This window comes from Peromyscus californicus, unplaced genomic scaffold, assembly GCF_007827085.1.
Source record: "Peromyscus californicus insignis strain IS unplaced genomic scaffold, ASM782708v3 Scaffold_6__1_contigs__length_162567912, whole genome shotgun sequence".
Classification (NCBI taxonomy): Eukaryota; Metazoa; Chordata; class Mammalia; order Rodentia; family Cricetidae; genus Peromyscus; species Peromyscus californicus.
The window spans coordinates 50,254,634-50,273,081 of NW_026294584.1; the positions used below are offsets into that span (position 1 = coordinate 50,254,634).

The 18,448-nt window shown below is 48.3% G+C and overlaps 1 protein-coding gene across 2 annotated transcripts in view; it reads right to left on the reverse strand.

Moving 5' to 3' along the window:
- Positions 1-358: 358 nt before the first annotated feature.
- Positions 359-18,448, reverse strand: part of Creb3l2 (cAMP responsive element binding protein 3 like 2) — a 119,800-nt gene continuing 101,710 nt past the window's right edge. For both annotated transcript variants that reach the window (XM_052720923.1, XM_052720922.1), the window contains exons 9-12: positions 9,428-9,527; positions 9,022-9,148; positions 7,616-7,832; positions 359-5,565 (exon numbers count right to left, since the gene is read on the reverse strand). In XM_052720923.1, the coding sequence (XP_052576883.1) occupies positions 5,490-5,565; positions 7,616-7,832; positions 9,022-9,148; positions 9,428-9,527 (520 nt within the window). In that variant the 3' untranslated portion in view covers positions 359-5,489. The remainder of the gene's footprint in view (positions 5,566-7,615; positions 7,833-9,021; positions 9,149-9,427; positions 9,528-18,448) is intronic.

An 18,448-nucleotide genomic window follows, 5' to 3' on the forward strand; every position in this document is an offset into this window, starting at 1 on the left:
GGCTCAGGTCCAACGCATCAGTCTCAAAGCCTCCAGACTGGGGCAAAGCAAAATCCAACCCATAGATTCTGGAAATGTAGTTAGGGACGAGCTGGAGGAGACAACAAACAGAGCAGCCGGGCGGCATGAACCCCAGGAGAAAACTGATGCTCTGCCACTGGCTGAAAAAACAATTACGGTTTTCAATATTCCTCCAGTGGAGACTCAGATTTAGCACCACAGAACGTAAAAATTGCAGGCCTGAGCCTCCCTTTTCAGTTCATCTTGGTAATCAGGAGAAATGGTTACACACACACACACAGAGTCAAATGCCTTTGAAACCAGGTTCCCAGGATTTAAAGACTGGACAACATTTGACTAAGAAAAATATTTATTTGCAAGAAATGGAAATACAAATGCATTACAATTTCATTTTTTTCCCAAACTAAGTACAAGTATACTACAAAGCTTTTTTATTTTATTATTATTATTTTTTTGGTATTTAATTAGCTATGATGAAGGATAAGAAGTCATAAAACAGTGCAACAGGTCAGGTGACAGACTCGCAATGTACTTGGATTCAAACAATGCTGACTTAAGGGTTTCAAAAGAGAGCCACAGTCGGTTGCCAGTCCAGGCAAGGAAAGCTGACCGATGACTACACCACCATCTGGACTCTGCTCTCTACTGTATAGGAGGGGTCACCCACAGTGTGTCCGAGTGCTGGTGTTTTCCATAGACCATACTGGGCTTTATTCGAGAGGGACAGTCTCTAAGCTGTGCAGGCCATGAGTGCCACCCTGCTGTTGAGAAGCAGAGAAATGGAGTCTGAACCCCCGGGTTCCCTTCACCCAGATGCAAAGCCTATGAGCTGTGCTCTCAAAAGGTAGGATGAGAAGGGCAGAAGACAGACCTGCAGATGGCATCTCAGAGACAGGCCAAGAGCTGAGCACTGCACAGTGCTGAGTGGGGCCACTGCAGTGGGTGAGCTGTTTCTGCCCAGAGAGCCAGACACAGTCTGTGTGTCCTCAGGAACGACTCCACAAACTACCATGCCTCCCACTGCATTTACTTCTCATGGCAACAAGCCACCCTCGCTCTCTGTTTCAATCAAGTTCAGAGGCTCAAAGCTTACTTAGCACAACACTCAACACTTCAGTAAATACTCAGGAAATAATATCTCTTTCCTTCTAGAAACCACGACAAAGTAAGGCAGTCCGGAATTTTATGATGCTACAAACAACCGTTAATGTTTTTCTCCCTAGCTCAGAGTGCCGACCTTTTGGCCCAGAGGCACAGAGCATTAATCTTCAAATGGGCTAGTGCCTTTGCGTCCAGAAAATGCTCTATGGTGAGGATTTAGAATACCTTTAATCCTGGCTGGCCACATTTTTGATGTGATTGCACCTCTATCTACATTTTCCTAATGGATATAACCCCATTTCTTCTCCCCTGATAGGCAAATCTAATAGTGGCTCATTTGTAGGGAACCATCTCTGAGTCTCTGGAGAAAGCGCCCATCCCCAACTTCAACCTAATACTATATAGTAACATGTGACACTTTCCAGGGACAGGAGATTCCTGTCATCCTGGTTTCAGATACAAGGCACATTGGAGGCATAAGTATCGAGGAGAGGGGTGTGTGTGTGTGTGTGTGTGTGTGTGTGTGTGTGTGTGTGCGTGTGCGTGTGCGTGTGTGTGAGAGAGAGAGAGAGAGAGAGAGAGAGAGAGAGAGAGAGAGAGAGAGAGAGAGAGAGAACTAGCATTAGTAGTAAGTACTTGAGTCTTCTGAATGGCTATTGACAAACTGGTTTTCCAAGTCCCTCTTATTCTACAACATACTAAAAGTGTCTTCTCCCATTTCCATGCCTCCATGTTGGCAAGGATCAGGCAGATGTCCACTCCTCATGTGGGGACAAGATGTCTCCATTTCTCTGCTGGGTTCACATATACACCTCACAAGGCACCTATATCTACAGGAGCTGGCTGAGAGACACTTCTAATTCTGTTCTGCTGCTTTTTCTGGGCCTGAGTACATGGGATGGAGGGGACACAAAGTGCTAGAAAGAATTTTAACAAAATGCCTGTGGTAAAAATGATGGACGTGGACTCTGTACCGGCATGAAGAGGAGTCGGTCTAATATCCCTACTGTAGGTAGACATAAGATTCATAGCCATAGGCACTCGAGTGGAACTGGTGATTGAAAGGGGGTACCTATTAACCTGGTATGTATAGCTTGTTAAGTAATGTGGCCCCAAAGCTGTTTTCCCAATCCACAAAATCACGTCCATGGACAGAAAGGTTATCTAATTGCCTGTACTGATGTCAGATCCCACCCCCACCTTCTGCCAGAAAGGAGCAACTGAGTTCAGCTGTCAGATTTTTATAGAATGCTTCCTTTCTGTGAGCTACACTCCAGAGTCCTGACACTTCAGAGGCTCTCCCTCAGTGCTGGTGCTGACTCCTCTCATTTGCAAGATCCATTTCCCAGTGTGAAGTTGGGAGCTCTGAAAAGCCCCGAGGGAGGGAGGGGCAACTGGGTTACTCAGGTCTCATCTACAGGAAAAAAAAAAAAAAAAAAAAAGACTTGTTCTCTAAGTCTTTGCAAGACATCTCCATCACTAAAGTGATTTTAAAGTGTGTGTGTGTGTGGGGGGGGCTGTTTATAGAATAGAAAATACAACCAGCAGGCTAATTGTTCTGGCTTCTCTAAGAGTCTAGCGGTCTTGGGTATTTTCAAAATTTCAATTCAAGGTGTTAAAGCCCGCCACTATTCAAAACCTTCAGATACATCCATAAGTTATTGACTGGTCTGGGGCCCAGCTCAGTTGGTGGGAAAAACTGATACTCTAGCCTTAAACTCTGAACAGAAAGTGTGCACACATCCATTAATTACTTGCAACCCATCCTGTCTTATGCCACTCTGGGTCCCCTGACTGCACTGAATATCGCAGAGGGATCACCCCTTGGTCCCCTTTCCTCACCACGCCAGGAGCAGAGGGCAGTGTGGGCTGCTGAGAGCTCCTTTAAAGGGCTGTTTGAGTTCTCTGGCTAATGTCCCATGTCTCCAGTTACAGATTCTATTCTGGAAGGCCCATGTCCCACAGACAAAGGGCCCTGCTGTCTGGAGACAGTGGCATCCAAAAGAGTAGGTAGAGAAGAAAACAAAGTCCTCGGAGAACCAGATAGGACTAGACAGTTCCTTCTCCCCCCTCATCCACAAACGGGGTCTCCACCCTGGCTCTCCAGGCACATTAAAAAAAAAAAAGAGGTTCGGTTCAGCAGATGTATACAACAGCCGAAAACTCCACTTCAGCCCTCTATTGCAAACTCTCCCTTTCTCATCACACAAATACCACCTCATCCTGTTTTTTTTCCCCCTTCTTAGGCTCTCATCAGCATTTTTTATGTTTACTGTGCACAAACATCTGGCACTGTAAAGAACAGGATGGGCCAGGCCCAGGAAGAGCGAAGGAAGAGAGAAGACCAAAAGGAAGCAGAAGCAGGTCACTAGCCACTCTCCTCTCTGTACAGTCCAGGCATCCGAGTGTAAGGGACAGGGACAGCCCTGTGGGCAGCAGGGCTGCCAGGATCACAGTGGCCTTGAGGTGGGTCTCACACATCACAAGTGAGCTTGGACATCTGCCAGCTAGGAACCCACTGCAGAAGGGAGGGAAGGAAAGAGGGAGAGAGAGAGAGGGGGAGGGAGGGAGGGAGAGGGAGGGAGGGAGGGAGGGAGGGAACACTCGCTATGATGACCTGAGCAGACCAAACAGGAAGCTGCTCATGGGGCATGACAGCAAACACTAACGGCACCGAATCCTGTATGTGACACAGAACGCAAGGGCCAGTGTGGTCATAATCCCTCTTATACAGGCTCTAACGGTCACATAGATGACAGAGGAAAAAAATGAGAGAGAGAGAGAGAGAGAGAGAGAGAGAGAGAGAGAGAGAGAGAGAGAGAGAGAGAGAGAGGCCAAAACTAAAGGCCCTTCAGCTGCTGCTAAAAATAAAATACAAAGTGTAAGCACATTTCTTACATAAAATCTTTTACAAGTTGGGGAGAAAAAACGCTTAAAAAGAGTCTTCTATCTTATACAATAAAAGAGTAATTTCCATTTCTTATTTGTATGAAAGAGAAAAGGGTTTTTTTTTTTTTAACTACAAATTTTACTTTTTAATCATAAAAAAAGGAAAGGAGTTTGGGGGTTCGTTGTATCTCTTTGGGTGAGCTGCAAAGTAGCCAAACCTGACTGTAAAAGGTATGACTGTGGGTGCACAAATACCACCAACTCCAGCCCCCCCTACTTAAGGCAGGTGGAGAGAGGGCAGAAGGGAGGGAGGGAAGGAGAGAGGGAGGGAGGGAGGAGGGCACGCAGGATGCACGACAAGCTAGCAAGGTTGTCAGCAAGGCCTATTGTCAGGGCACGGCTTCCCCGTCTCTGATCCAGCAACACAGAGAGAGAAAAGAAAACACGCGGCCATAGAGCCCGGCGCCTGAGCAAGAAGACAGTGTTCCATCACTCCCCATGTATTCATCCAACAGGGGACACGTGCTCAAGGGGACCTCCCAGCAGTGATTATCTTATAGGTCCCCAATTTTAAAAAGAAAGGAAAAGGAGAAAATAAGGCATCAACTAGAAATACTAGGGGTCCCAGATCCTGGGGACTCTCCTGTTCCAAAGGCCAACAGAATTCTTCGCTTGTTGGAAGGGGTCATGGAATTTCTTTGCTACAGTCAGCGGGGAGCGTCAGCAAGCTAATAAATACTATTTACAAATAGAAAGGGGAGGCCAGGGAGCCAGAGCTACTGTCCCGTGGGGATGCAGGCTGTGTGTGGTGTGTGGGTGGGTGGGTGGGTCAGGGGGTATCCTACAAGCAACACAGTGGGCAGGGTGGCCTGGAGGAGAAGAGCCTGATGCCTTCAGGAATTGCACTTGCGGCCTGAAAAAATGGTGGGAGTCCCGTCTGCCTGTGCCAGCAGTCAATAAGGGCTCCAGGGGGCAGAACGGGAGAGAGAAGACTGGAATGACACTTGGGTACTCTCAGTGGGGGCAGGGTCACACTGGAGTCCCAGTGAGCAAGAGGGGTCAGAAGTCAGTGCTTTGCCACTCCCTGGCGCGTGTGTGGCATATTTGTGGCCAGAGTCTGGGGTCTCAACTGGACACGAGTCCTGTCTCCTTCGCAAGAGTCACACCTCACCGGGAAGAATCAGGCAGTATCTTCTGGGTACTGGTGGAAACAAGCCTGTTCGTCCCACCCCTCCCTCACCCCTAAAATAATTTCCTATGGCAGTAAGAGAAAGGGATGGAGAGGCGCCGGCTCCCTTCTGGGTAGAGCCATTGGGGACGGACGTAAAGCAGAAACCCCCAGCCTGGCCTCCCATCTCAAGCCACTAGCACTAGTCCACATCCTCCTCAAGATCCAGGGGTGAAGGGGAAGCGTATGGGCAAGGCAGTCTGGGGACGCGCAGCTGGAGTTAGGGGAAGAGGAGGGCGGAGAGGGCTCCTCAGAAGGTGGCATTCACTCTCCTCTCCAGCTCTACGACTTTGAGCGTTTCGTTCCCTTCCAGTTTGCTGCTGACCCTGTGAAGACATCAAACGGAGAAAGAAGTGTTAGCCACTGGATTCTGCTACAGTCCTCAGACTCCACATCCTGATTCAGTCATGCCTTTGTGGGCTGACCCTGGCAGACTCTGTTAAACCCCTAGTGTTATTCTTGGCTCCTTGAATCTGCCACTAGTCACATGCCCACCGAAACATTCCCACCTTCATCTGGGCCCAGGAGACCCACAGTAGTTTTTGTTTGTTTGTTTTTGTTTTGTTTTTGTTTTGTTTTTCAAGACAGGGTTTCTCTGTTTAGCTTTGGTGCCTGTCCTGGAACTCACTCTGTAGCCCAGGCTGACCTCAAACTCAAACTCACAGAGATCCGCCTGCCTCTGCCTCCTGAGTGCTGGGATTAAAGGCGTGCGCCACCACAGTAGTTTGATGCTGACTTATTTCACATTCATAGCTGTTCCCTGTTTCTGAATGGCCTCAATGCTGTAAGTTTTGGGAAGGAGAACGCAGGAGGAGAAGGGCTGATACCTGCTCTAGAATTAAGAATCCAGACAAGGACTTTTTTTTTTAAATGAATCAACTTAAAATAATACACAATATATACCATAAAGTAGATACATGATCAAAGTCTCCAGCATTATGAAAGGAGTCAGGGAGGCTTTATGATTTGGGAGACATCATGGTAAACTGAGAGATCTGAATGGGGCTTCCAAACACTGAGCTAGGAGAGCAGACTGGACTATGAGCTGTGTTATCCAACAGCTCAATCTCCCAGGGCTTCCAATACTGGCTCCAGGTTCTCTCCATAATGGGAATAAAGTTAGGGCTGTGCATCTTGGGATACTGACAAGGTTTGTTATGATGACACACACAGGTGGTGGTTAGTATTAGTAAGTGTTAAACACGTGCATGTCATGCATACATATAAAAGTACATAGGGTTATGAACTCTGCTGCACAGAGTGAGGAAAGAAGTGAAGAATCCGAAACGAAATCTTTGCTACTGACCCTGGAGCAGCCCTATTTCTGGGCCATCTAGAAGCACAGATTAGCTAATTCATCAGTTTCACTACACATCACCCAGAGGGTAGAGGGTGCACACGTGCTTCCCATGCTGATCAGCGTCCCCAAGTGCCGCCACGCACAACAACAGTACCTTAAGATCACATCATCCATGATGATTTCAAAAGGGTCCCCACACCCAGATATGTGAGAGGAACAATGTGTGGAGAACTGGAGCCATAAATGGATGATTTTCAATGTGGAAAAAATACAGTGTTTCATCAGCACTGTCCCTCAATACAAATGTATAAATGTATACAGGCTGAGCATCACCAGTCCCCAAACTGCTAAGAATGGAAACTTTCTAACCTAACGTAAACTGCATGTTTAGACTTGGGTCTCATGCCCAGGACACCTCATGATGTATATGCAAATATTCCAACACCTGGAAACTATTCCACACACCTTGTGGTCCCAAGCATTTTACACAAAGGGCATTCCATCTACAGTTACAGCTAATTCCTGTGCGCTGACATGTAATCAATACATTAATCAACCATTAATTATATTGATACCCACCCAGCATGACATTCTTTTCCTCTCTAGTGAGAAGGAAACTATAGAACTGGATCAAAAGTGCATTTGCAGAACAAGCTCTCTGATGTCACCAGGCTTTTTTTTTTTTTTTTTTGGAAACAGGATCTCATATAGCTCTATGAACTAACCATGAACTCACTATGAAGCTGAGGCTGGCCTTGAATGACTGACTTTCCCGAACGCTAGGTTTAAAGGTATGAGCTACCACATCTGGTCACTCTGAGAGAAAAACTGAGATCATGACTGAAAGAACTCACATCCCCTCCTGCTCTACGGGGTCATCGCTGCCAGCTCTGGGTTGATGATGTGGATACGAGATTAGCTCAACCTAGACCTTTTCCCTGCTAACAGCCATAGCTGAATCTCCCCAGTGCTAGCGCTTAAGACGGGTCCTGAGAGAGCTCTGGGAGAGTGTGCCCCCTGCAAGGGCTCACTCCTACTCCATCATCAGTCACCAGATCTGCACCTACGCGACTCACAGGTGTTGCTGAAGCTCCATCAGCACTGACTTCTCCAAGCTGGTCTCGTTGGAGATGATGAAGTGGGGAAGATCCACCTCTGGCAGGGCCTCAAGCCCCGACGCCCTGAGCAGGGAGGAGCCTCTGTCCCAGCCCCCAAGCTCTCCAGCTGAGGCTGGACTGGATGACTCCTCCACGGGAGAATGTTCCTCATAGATTAGCAGGTTCCTGGATTTCACTGAAGAAAGAACAGAGCCACAGATATTAGCAAAATAACACAGGATGCCCACACATGCTCTTCACTCTAAATGCCCAAGGCCAACGGCAGATGACAACATGCTCCCATCCTCTGGGATGGGGAGTGCCAGCTGGGTTTGGCTTTCTGTAGTGGCTTCAGGTTTCAGGGTTTATGCATCAAAAATTATAGCAATTATACAGGCTGGAAGAGCAACATAAAGCAAACCAATGCAAAGCCAAATTCCCCCATCACTGGCGTTAAGGACAACTTCTTTCATCCCTTCCCATAACTGTCTCAGGGAAAACAATTCATGGAAAATGTGGGTCAAACACTTGGAGCTGTCAAAACCCAGCTGAATGAGGAGGCATCCCCAGAAAGCAGGTCTTAGAATCTGCAGAGACAGCCCAAAGCCAACCCAGCAAGTCAGAGGGAGACAATCTCTTCTGTTGCATTATGGGACAGTCACACAGCTAGATGACTCTGTAGCCATTTCCTGGACATAGAAACTATGTGCCCATTAGCTTCCGAAATTTAGAGCTATTTCCCTCAGGAAAGAAACTTTCCAACAAGCCACTGAAATTATCTTAATGGAATCCATTTTATCATGTATGTGGCCTGGATATACCTAACTTGAAATCCACAGACATTTTGGGGATGGCAAAATTGTCCCTTCCCCAAATCCTGTGTTTCCTAACTCTGTGTGAGCTGTTACTAACACAGCTGTGCCAATCTGTGGATAGTCCTTCTTTGTCATCCTTCTATTTTCCAAATACTCCAAAGACATCACTGGCCAAGGGGAGGACAGGTTATCCTGCCTACGAGAACACCAGAGCCTCCGACTTCTCTAAGTCTCGGGCATGAGACAGACCAATTCTTTAATTTTGCTGTAAACTCTTACTACAATAGCATATAATTCCACTCGGGGAGTCGGAGACACAAGAGTGACCACGGGAGGTCAGAAAAACTAAACATCCTCCTTACTCTCCAGTCTTCCAAAGCCACATCCCCCAGACCAGAACTCAAAGGTGGGGGCAGGCCAGAGCTTTCCTGGTGCCACACCAGGGAGGCCAGGGGCCCCTCCCAGAACACCCCACCTGCAGATGAAGAAGCTCCACTTCTACACATCGGGCTTCCCGATGAGATTCCTTGCAGAAAGCCGGGAAAGCCAAAGAAAGAAGCTGAGACTTACCCACGGAGGCTGTGTACGGCTCCGACAGGCGATGCTGGCTGGGCAGGGCCATCTTGGTGGCAGAAGGATAGGGCCCATAGCCCTGAAAGAAGCTGCCGAATGCAACGGCGAAGCACAGCACAACGACCTGGAGGCGAGGAGAGAACATGGGGAGCTATGGACCCCAGACTGTGGGGAGCGGGCCTGCAGAGACAAGCCACCCACCTGGGATCACTGGGAGAAGGAAGAACACCCCTCAGTCAGGGGACAGACCACACCCTCAGTCATGTCCCTGCAATGACATGCAGAGGGGAAGCCTTGGAACGGGATATACGGTCTCTCTGGCTTCATTCACGCTTGGCATTTTCAAGGTAGGGGAATCTGGAAACAGGGAGCTGGCTGGAGGGAGTCCCTTTGGGAAACTCACCATGAGGCAGGTGCCGGTCTGTGTGCCAGCTAACTTGCAGGTCCGAGAGACCTTCCCCATCACCAGAGTCTGAAGCTTCTGAAGTTGCTGAAGGAGAGTCCTGCCAAGGTGACAAGTGAAAACCAGGAAGGGACACATGAGACAGCGATGCTCTGAATGACCCTCCTGCCGAAGTCACGGTGGCTTCGCGTCTGCATCTGAGCAGGGTCCAGAGGGGCTGTTTCCTTGGGGGAAAGATACCGCCTGAGGACTACACCTGCTGGTACCATCACTGCCGAACCCTCTGGAGCTTCAACATCAGCCTTGCTGACAGCGTTATGGCTGGTCCCGTTCTTTAGCTCCTCTGGGGAAGAGAGGAGCCCCCAAATAACCCCTGACATGCAGAAGCTTGTCTGTCAGCTAATTAGCAAAGAAAAAGGGCACTCTGATTGGATGGTTACCATACTTTAAAGTTTCTGTGTGCCCTCTCTCCAAGTCCACATGTTTACAGTGACCCTGCAATATGGTGTTAACAGGCAGGGGCATGGTGGAGGTGACTAGGCCTTGGCAGCGGAGTCTTCATAACAAGATTGGTACCCATATAAGGAGCTGAAAGTAGACATCTTCCATTCTACTACACAAGAACACAGCGAGGAGCTACCTTCCTTCCATGCACCAAAAGGCATCCCTCACAAGACACCACATCTGCCAGCACCTTGATCTTGGCTGCCTCAGCCTCCGGAACAGTAAGAAATAAATTTCTGTTGTTTCTAAGCCACGCCATTTATGGTATTGTGTTACAGCAGTCTGAGCCGACTGGGGCAGTGGTAATTGCAAGGAGACTCATTTCACCAAGAGATGAGAAACACTGATCTATAAAAACAAAAACACGAGAAGGAGAAAAACAAAGGCCAGCCGAGAACAATTGGAGGAGTGGCCTTCGGTGCTGACTGTGACTGGAAATGGCCAGGGCATCACTGAGTAAGAGTATACAGCGCATACTGCAAGTGAAGGGAGGGAGAAGGAGAGAGGGAGAGAGAGGAGGAAGGGGGAGGTTTTTTTATTCCCCAAATAGGACAACTGTGATGGTTCAGAGATGAGCACAGCAGTATATGCTCTGTGTAATATCAAGATGTAGTCGGCGAACTGCTCTGCAAATCCTGAACCAAAATGGCAAGACATGGCAGGGACCTGGCAGCACACCCTCCGGGATTACAGTGTCCCCCAGGAACCCCGTGTGTCCAGCATGAGGCACTGGAGCCCCTCCTCACCCTTATCTCCTCAAAGCCAGCTTACATGACAGATGGAAAGGTTTTATGAGAAAATGTGGTCTCCTGAGCATCAAAGATTTTCAGAAAAATGCTCACCATGACGTGAGGTGTCAGAGCCAAGCAAGAATAATTCTGGAATGTCCTCGAGGGCTTGCTTCTCATCATAGCTATCTCCCCACAAATGGCTTTCAAATGCTGGACACACTCACAGGCTTTTCTAAGGTTTGTAATCCTTCCCTGGCCAGTATCAAAGACTTGAGTTCTCTCAGTTTAAGGAGAGTTTTGCCTTCTGCAGCATAAGTAGTGGTGGGATTGGTCGGTGAATCAAAACAGCCCTCAGAATACATGGTAGAAGCTTTCCGAACTCAAAAGGAAAACCCCATGGTCCCACCTACTCCATGTTTTTGCTTTGTAGAATAATCTATAGATAGTGAAATGATATTTACTATAGAAGGCTATTGTACTTAATCATACTTTTCATTTTGGTTATATAAAAGCATGGCCAGATGTGGTTAGACATGACCTGTATTTATTTATCAAAGTAGGATACGCTTTAAAAGCACACTATATGTTGTTCAAGGCCAAGAAATCCTGATAGAGCATCTATTTTAAATTCTACTTTAAAAGTTCATAACCAAGAGCTGCTGTGCTGTAGAGCCTTCTTCTGTCACTGAATTTATTCCCTCTTCTATCAAAACTTCTTCAGAACACCTCCGCACTGCCTAACAGCACAAAGCCCCACCACAGCATCTAATACTGAGCGGTCTCCTGCCTGGCCACTGGCGAGCAGACCTCCTTCTAGTGACTAGAGATTCTGCAAGCCAGAGCATGTGTGGGACAGACTGTCATCTGTGGTGCCAGCCCCCAGTCCCTTGCGAGGTTCTCCCCGAAGTTCTGGGACTTCGATATAAGCAAGTACACAGAGAGGACCACATCTCCCGAGGCACCAGTTCTTAGGGTCATGGAAAGCTGTACCTGCCAAGCTACAGCGGTGGCCTCATTGCTTCCAGTGTTGGCTGACACTTTGACTGGGTGCCTCAGCTCTGCCTTGAGCACTCGGCAGCCAGAATGCAGACTCAGCTACACTCTGCGCAGGTGCAGGCGTCCTCTCTCCACCTAGCCTTCAGCTAGACAGACTCTTCCCAAGCTGTACCAACACCATCTACTTTGCTCCACTGTCCTCTGGTGTTTTGGAAGCAAAACTGTCCTGGCTAATTTTTTTTTCCCCAACAATCCCTGTTTACCATCAAACATTCCATACTTCTCCACCCACCCCACGGTTCTTGCCCAGCTTCCATATTGCTTTCTTTTTTTTTAAATTTTATTAACTGACTAATTAATTCATTTCTTCCCAGCCTGGTCACAGCCCCCCTCCCCTTTCCCCAGTCCCTCCCCTCCTCCCACCCACTCCCTCTCCCCCAGCCCCAGAAAAGCGCAGCCTTCCCATGTACATCAGCCAGCCACGGCACATCAAAGCCCTAGCAAGACTAGGCACCCCACACACACACCAAGGCTGGACGAGGCAACCCAGTATGAGGAATAGGGTCCCAAAAGGAGATAACAGAGTCAGAGACAGTCCCTGCTCCCACTGTCAGGAGTCCCACAAGAAGACCAGGTTACACACTGTAACATATGTGCAGAGGGCCTAGGTCAGCCCCATGCAAGGTCTCTGGTTGGTGGGTCAGTCTTTCCATATTCGTGTGAGCTGCTGAGAAAACAGATTTCCTGAGACAGTAGAAATACCCCTCCCTTCCAATTTCTAGCTGAGATGACTGGGGTTAGTATCCCCTTCCCTAATTTCTCCCAGAGGACACCAGGTCTCCCCCTGAAAAGGGACTTCTAGTGAGGCGGAATCACCTAAAGCTCCTTGAGAGAATAAATCACAGGTTCCAAGCCAGAGCTCCATCTCACCCTCCCAGTCACAGGCGCCAAGTGCTGTAAGTTTAGGGGAATCGCCGCAGACTCACTGGAGGACGCCAGGAGGGCTGAGCTCACTACCCGGAGGGGCTTCACTTGGCGTCCATCAGCTTATCCTTCCCAGACTCAATGCTGATCACAGTGTACACTGAGTCAGCTGCAGTGAAAACAGCCATTTAATGGGTCCCGATTCCTAACAGTTTATAATCCAGATCCTGAAGATGAGCAAACACGTAGATTCAAATACATACTTCTAGTCTGGCATTCTGGCAGACCACAGCAGCTTGATGACATGCAGTTTGCTGCTGCTTTTCCTGCTGGGGTTGGTGGGGTGAAATGAAATGATGGTGCGTGTATGTGCATATGTGCAGCACTCCAGAGGCCCTGCCAGTCGGCACCCCTGAAGCATCCTGACAGGGAAAGACAGAGTAACTCATCCACCTCTGGCATTCACATAGGTTCCTGTGAGCAAACAAGGTCTGGGGAATTCACGTATAATGTCCGGGAGCTGACACGCTGGTAATGAGTCATCGCCTCAGGGAAGCGTGACCAGTGAGCCCCGGGGCCACGGCGTCAGCCCAAACCACCCGACTCCACAGCTTGCATGCCTTCTGATATGTACCACAGAGTCCCTTCCTCAACACCCTAATGAAATTCACAGTAAAACACTTCTCAATTACATTCTCTTAACATCCAGTCACGTTAACGTGACGGTAACGTGGCTGGAGTATCGTGTGCGGTGTTAGACATGAAACGTCACCATGACAAATGACCACAGAAGGGAGAGCTGTAACGAAACTCGGGCGAAATTAAAGGGCTATAGTAACAGCCAGTCCAATGGCAGTGAGGTGTGCGCCAGCTAACATTCAGTTAATAATGACACAAATATATGTGTGGGAGGTGCGTGTTTACACGTGAGTATGCATGTATGTGATTGTGTGCTCATGTGTACCTGTGTGTACACGTGTGTATGTGTATACGTGTGCGTGTGCGTGCGTGCGTGCGTGCGTGCGTGTGCGTGCGTGTGCGTGTGTGTGATAAAAGCAGAAAGGGGACCATGAGAGAGTGTAATGAATACAGGTGACTGGGACACAGAGGGGAGAGAGAAGCAAACAAATAAGCAAGTTCAATGAGATATATAGGAGAATGCCATGATGGAACCCATTCTTTCCGTGCTAACTTTAAAACATTCATAAACATACAGGAAAATAAACCCCGTGGAACCGCTAGAGGAGTATTAAAGACAGTGCACGTGACAGACAGACAGACAGGCTCCGATGAGCCCCGCACAAGCTTCGGGGTCGGGAAGTCAAACTCAGGATTGATTGACTGATTTATATAACTTATTTATTTAGACAAATGGAAGAGATGAGACCTGCTCCTCGGTCAGACGCCGAGGAGATGGATCACCCTAGCGATGCTGAGCAGGTGCATGGATGGCAGGATAGGAAGGCTGGCTCTGAGTGCGGGGCAGCCCAGTTTAGACCTCACCATGACAACTCCGAGCCTCTAATCAAGTCACGGAAGCCGTGTGCTTCGGCCGCTAAGCAAAGCTAGTTTCCCTAACCACATCAGCTAGCGGGATCACGGAAGAATCGCTCCGCCTGGAAAGCTGGTTGGTGAATGGTGCGTCTCTGAAAAGCACTCGAAAGCCTCAGAATGGATATAATATTCCGGGGTGATGTGGGGCATTCTGTGATGCCACCAGGACGGGCATCGCCACCCGCAGCGCTGAAAACCTGGATGACAACAGCCGGTCAACCAGCCCGGAGGACTTGATGTAAGGAAGGCAGCTATCAGGTGAAATGGAAATACTATTTTAAAACTAGTTATGAAAAACAGATCTAAGACCCCAGCGGTCCTCCAAAGCGCCGTACACACTTCCCCGTATTACCATATTTTGAATCATCAGTGAGTAAGGCCAATTATGGTTTAATGAATTCTTGGGCTTCTGGGATCAAGGTCTTAATTTAGAGGGAGAGACACTCTTTCATTTTTATCTGGGCCAACAGATTTTCCACAACTTGTTAAACTGGCATGTCCCATGCTTGATTGAAAATGTAGATTCTTGTCCTATGGTGGAGTGTGACAATAAATTTAGTGGCTATCTTCATACATGTCCTTGAGAAAGAGCAGTCAAAGGGAGCTGCAATCTTGCCCCAAAGAAAGCATCACGCTGTATCCTACACAGCACATCAAAGAAAACCAGGCAAAGCACTAAAGGTCTCCAAGAGAACGAGACGCAAGCACGCAGGGACTGGAAACCATGTCAGGGATCTGGTTTGTTATCTTTCTGTTTGGCTTAGTTTTGTTTTCCTCTCTATCCTTTATTTCCAAGATGGAGAGGGAGCAGTAGACAGTGCAAAGGGTACACAGCTAGAGTAGGCAAGCCTTTGAACAGGGAAGGAATTCATCCCCTACAGAGTCAGAAACCAGGAGAAAGAATACGCGGACGGATCCCAGTTATGGACTGGGAAGTTCACCCATCACCCTCTCCACGGACATGCCTTCCAGTAAATCTCACATCACACCTTCCTAGAAACTGAATTAGATAGGTCGTGCTGTGTGTGGAGTGTGTGTGTGTGTGTGTGTGTGTGTGTGTGTGTGTGTGTACACACGTGTATAAGCCACTCTGTAGGTGAATCAGCCTCCTTCAGAAGACGATGAAACCTTTTTCTTCTCTTTCTTTTCTTTCTTTCTTTTTTTTTTTTTAACATTCTTACCTAGAGCAATACTTTCCATATGCCGGATCGTGAACCTTCAGTGAGACATGAGATCAGGTGGGTTGTAACTGGTGTATCATTTGAATGAAATGGAATCAAACAGAAAACACAGCATCAGGGAACAACAGAGAGTGACGGATAGTAATGAATACAAGATACACATGAGTTAGTTAGAGCATATACACATCTACGTTTCGTGTTACGTCACATTTCTAGTACAAACTGTGAAGTGATTTCCAAAGAAAAAGTCTCAGTGTAACTTAACCAGTGTGCATGTGCAAGCGCACGCACGCACACACACACACACACACACACACACTACACACTATACCAATGAATCAGAGACTCAGTGGAATAGATAAGCACTTGTGTCCCTCTGAAACAAACCCACCCACATCCCCCCTTTGGCTGCCCTCCCCACGCTGCCGCTGCACAGTCAGACAAAGCTGTGTCTGGCAAGTTCTGAGCCCCCAGGAGCGCAAAGGCCCGAATATCCACCCCACTGGGTGGCGGAATGCAATATTCACAAATAGAAATTCCGACAAGGCCTTTCAGAAGGAACACGAACCATCTCAATACCTTAAAGTGGGACACCCTCAAAAGGCAACGACAGCTAACTCCCACCGTTTATATTCTTTTGCTCTCTGAGAGTCATTTATGAGGCTCTGGCCTAACTACAAAAGAGGAAGTGGTATGTGGGGGGCGGTGAGTACTGTCTCCTTTTTCTGAGTGAACTATTTTCTTAAAATTTTATTTTTATTTCATGGGTATGGATCTTTTGTCTCTATAATGTCTGTGCATCACATATGTGCAGCGTCTGTGGAAGCCAGAAGAGGACATTGGATCCCCTGAAATTGGACTTATAGACAGTTGTGAGCCATCGTGTGGGTGCTGGGAATCAAACTTGTGACCTCTGGAAGAGCATCTCTCCAGCCTCCTTTCTGAGGGGTTTCTATATTATAGGACATTTATTTTATTTATTTTTTTAAAGATTTATTTATTTATTATGTATACAGAAGAGGGTGCCAGATCTCATTACAGATGGTTGTGAGCCACCATGCGGTTGCTGGGAATCGAACTCAGGACCTCTGGAAGAGCAGTCGGTGCCCTTAACCTCTGAGCCGTCTCTCCAGCCCTAGGACATTTATTTTAAAAGCACCAGAAAGCATTTCTGAATTACTATATTACCTACTGCCCTAGGAACACACAAAAGAGAATTTTAGAATATTTACCAGGTCTGAGAGATTTCTAAATTCACTACTAAGGCACACTAAAATTCTTTTCTGATCTTTCTGGGGGCTCTATGGTACAGCTCTCAACATCTCTTTGAAGTTTGAGCTATTTCCATATGAAAAGAAAACACACGGCATACAACAGACGGTGTAGATACTGGAGAAACGAGAAATGAATTAAACCAAGATGAAAATCTAGAGAAACGTAATATGAGTCATTTCTCCGTCCTCTATGGCTCCTCTGTATATGGCGGAGGGTGGGCTCAGCCAGTAACTGGTCCAAAAGAGACGAGACAAACTCACACACCGAAGACACAACAGTGTGTGTGGAGGAATATACAACAAGAGTGCAAACGAACACAGCTTTGTAGGCTCAACAGACAGCCCAGGAGAGCCAGGACACAGGCAGAGCCCAGCAGACTTAACTGGGAAGAGCTGCCATAGGAATTCTTACACAGGGCTTAAAGACTAAGAAGAGTAGACGTGAGAGAGGACTCGGCCACAGAGAGGTCAAAGAGCAACACGGGGTGATTTTTCACCGCTAATCAAATGCATATCCCCAGCTCCTGTGGTCTCGGGAAAGGCTTTTCTTCACACCCCTCTACGCTGGGTTGCTCTGTCTATAAGGCCCCTTGCAGTTTCCTCTGCACAGCGTTTGACTTTGAAATCCTTAGACTCCCAGATGTCTTCATCGCGAAGTCTGACGCCTGGATCCAGGCTGAGCCTACGTCCCTTCTCTTTCCATCTCTGGCTCCACCCCACAGCGCAGGGCGGCGGAAGGACAGCACTCTCTGCTATCTTGAAGAGACGTCAGAAGTCTAACAGTCAACCTCCAGGGTCAACGGGACGAGGTTTGGAATTGCTCAGGAGACACAGCTCTAGGAGCGTCGGGAAGTCTTTCCAGAGGGGTTCTGCTCAGGTGAGAAGATCCACCCTGGATGTGGGGGGTACCAGCCCACGAGCTGCAGTCCAAGACCGAATGAAAAGCACAAAAGGAGGAAGCGAGCAGAGCGCCGCCACCAGGCACAGTGCGACGACCACTTGCCTCCTCCCTGCCACCGCGTCTTCTTCCGGTTAGACTGTCGCCTCAGACCAGGAGCCAGAATGAACCCTCCTTCCTCAAAAAGTTTCCGTCAGATGTTCTGTCACAGCCAAGGAAGTAACTGCTTCCAGAAGGGAGCAGGTGTTATCCTCTGGGCATGCCAAGGCTGGAAGGCCTATCTGCCCTTTCACGTGGGCCCATTCCCAGAGCTGATGAACGAAGCTGGCAACCTAGATGGAGGAAGTAATATCTACCCCTGGGCAGAAAAGCAGGCTTATTTACAACCTGCTAAAAAAAAAAAGCAGGAGTCCTCAAGCCCATGGCCTTCTTAGCCCTAGCCACTAGGCGGGCAATGTCCACCTGGACCTTTTCTGGAATGTGGTGGCAAAGAGAACTAACACAAACATGTCAGGGGTCACACTGCCTGCTCTGCTGGGCATCACAAAGCCCTCTGTCTTGGACTCCGCAATCTCAGATCTTCTACAGTAAGGCCAAATGAGATCCCAGGCCTGACACTGTGAAGGGGCACTCTCACTCTCTCCCCGCTTCCCTGACCCCCCCTACACCTGTCTCAGCTCCAATCACACCAACAACCTTCACAAAGAACAATCTCTGGTACCCCATTGGCCTCAGGGGCCCATGGGTCCCCTAGTTTATCCTTCAGAGAACAGACATGGGGTAGAAGTCCACATAGACCCTGGAAACGGGTTAAGAGCACCTGGACAGAGAATTTCAGGATCCTGGACATCAGCACAGAGCGCAAGTTCTGGGGAGACACATCCTTGTGGTCTTGCTGACTATCCATCCCAGGGTCCTCTAAAGGCTCTCTTGGCCAGGTTTGTCCCATGCTGGGGAGA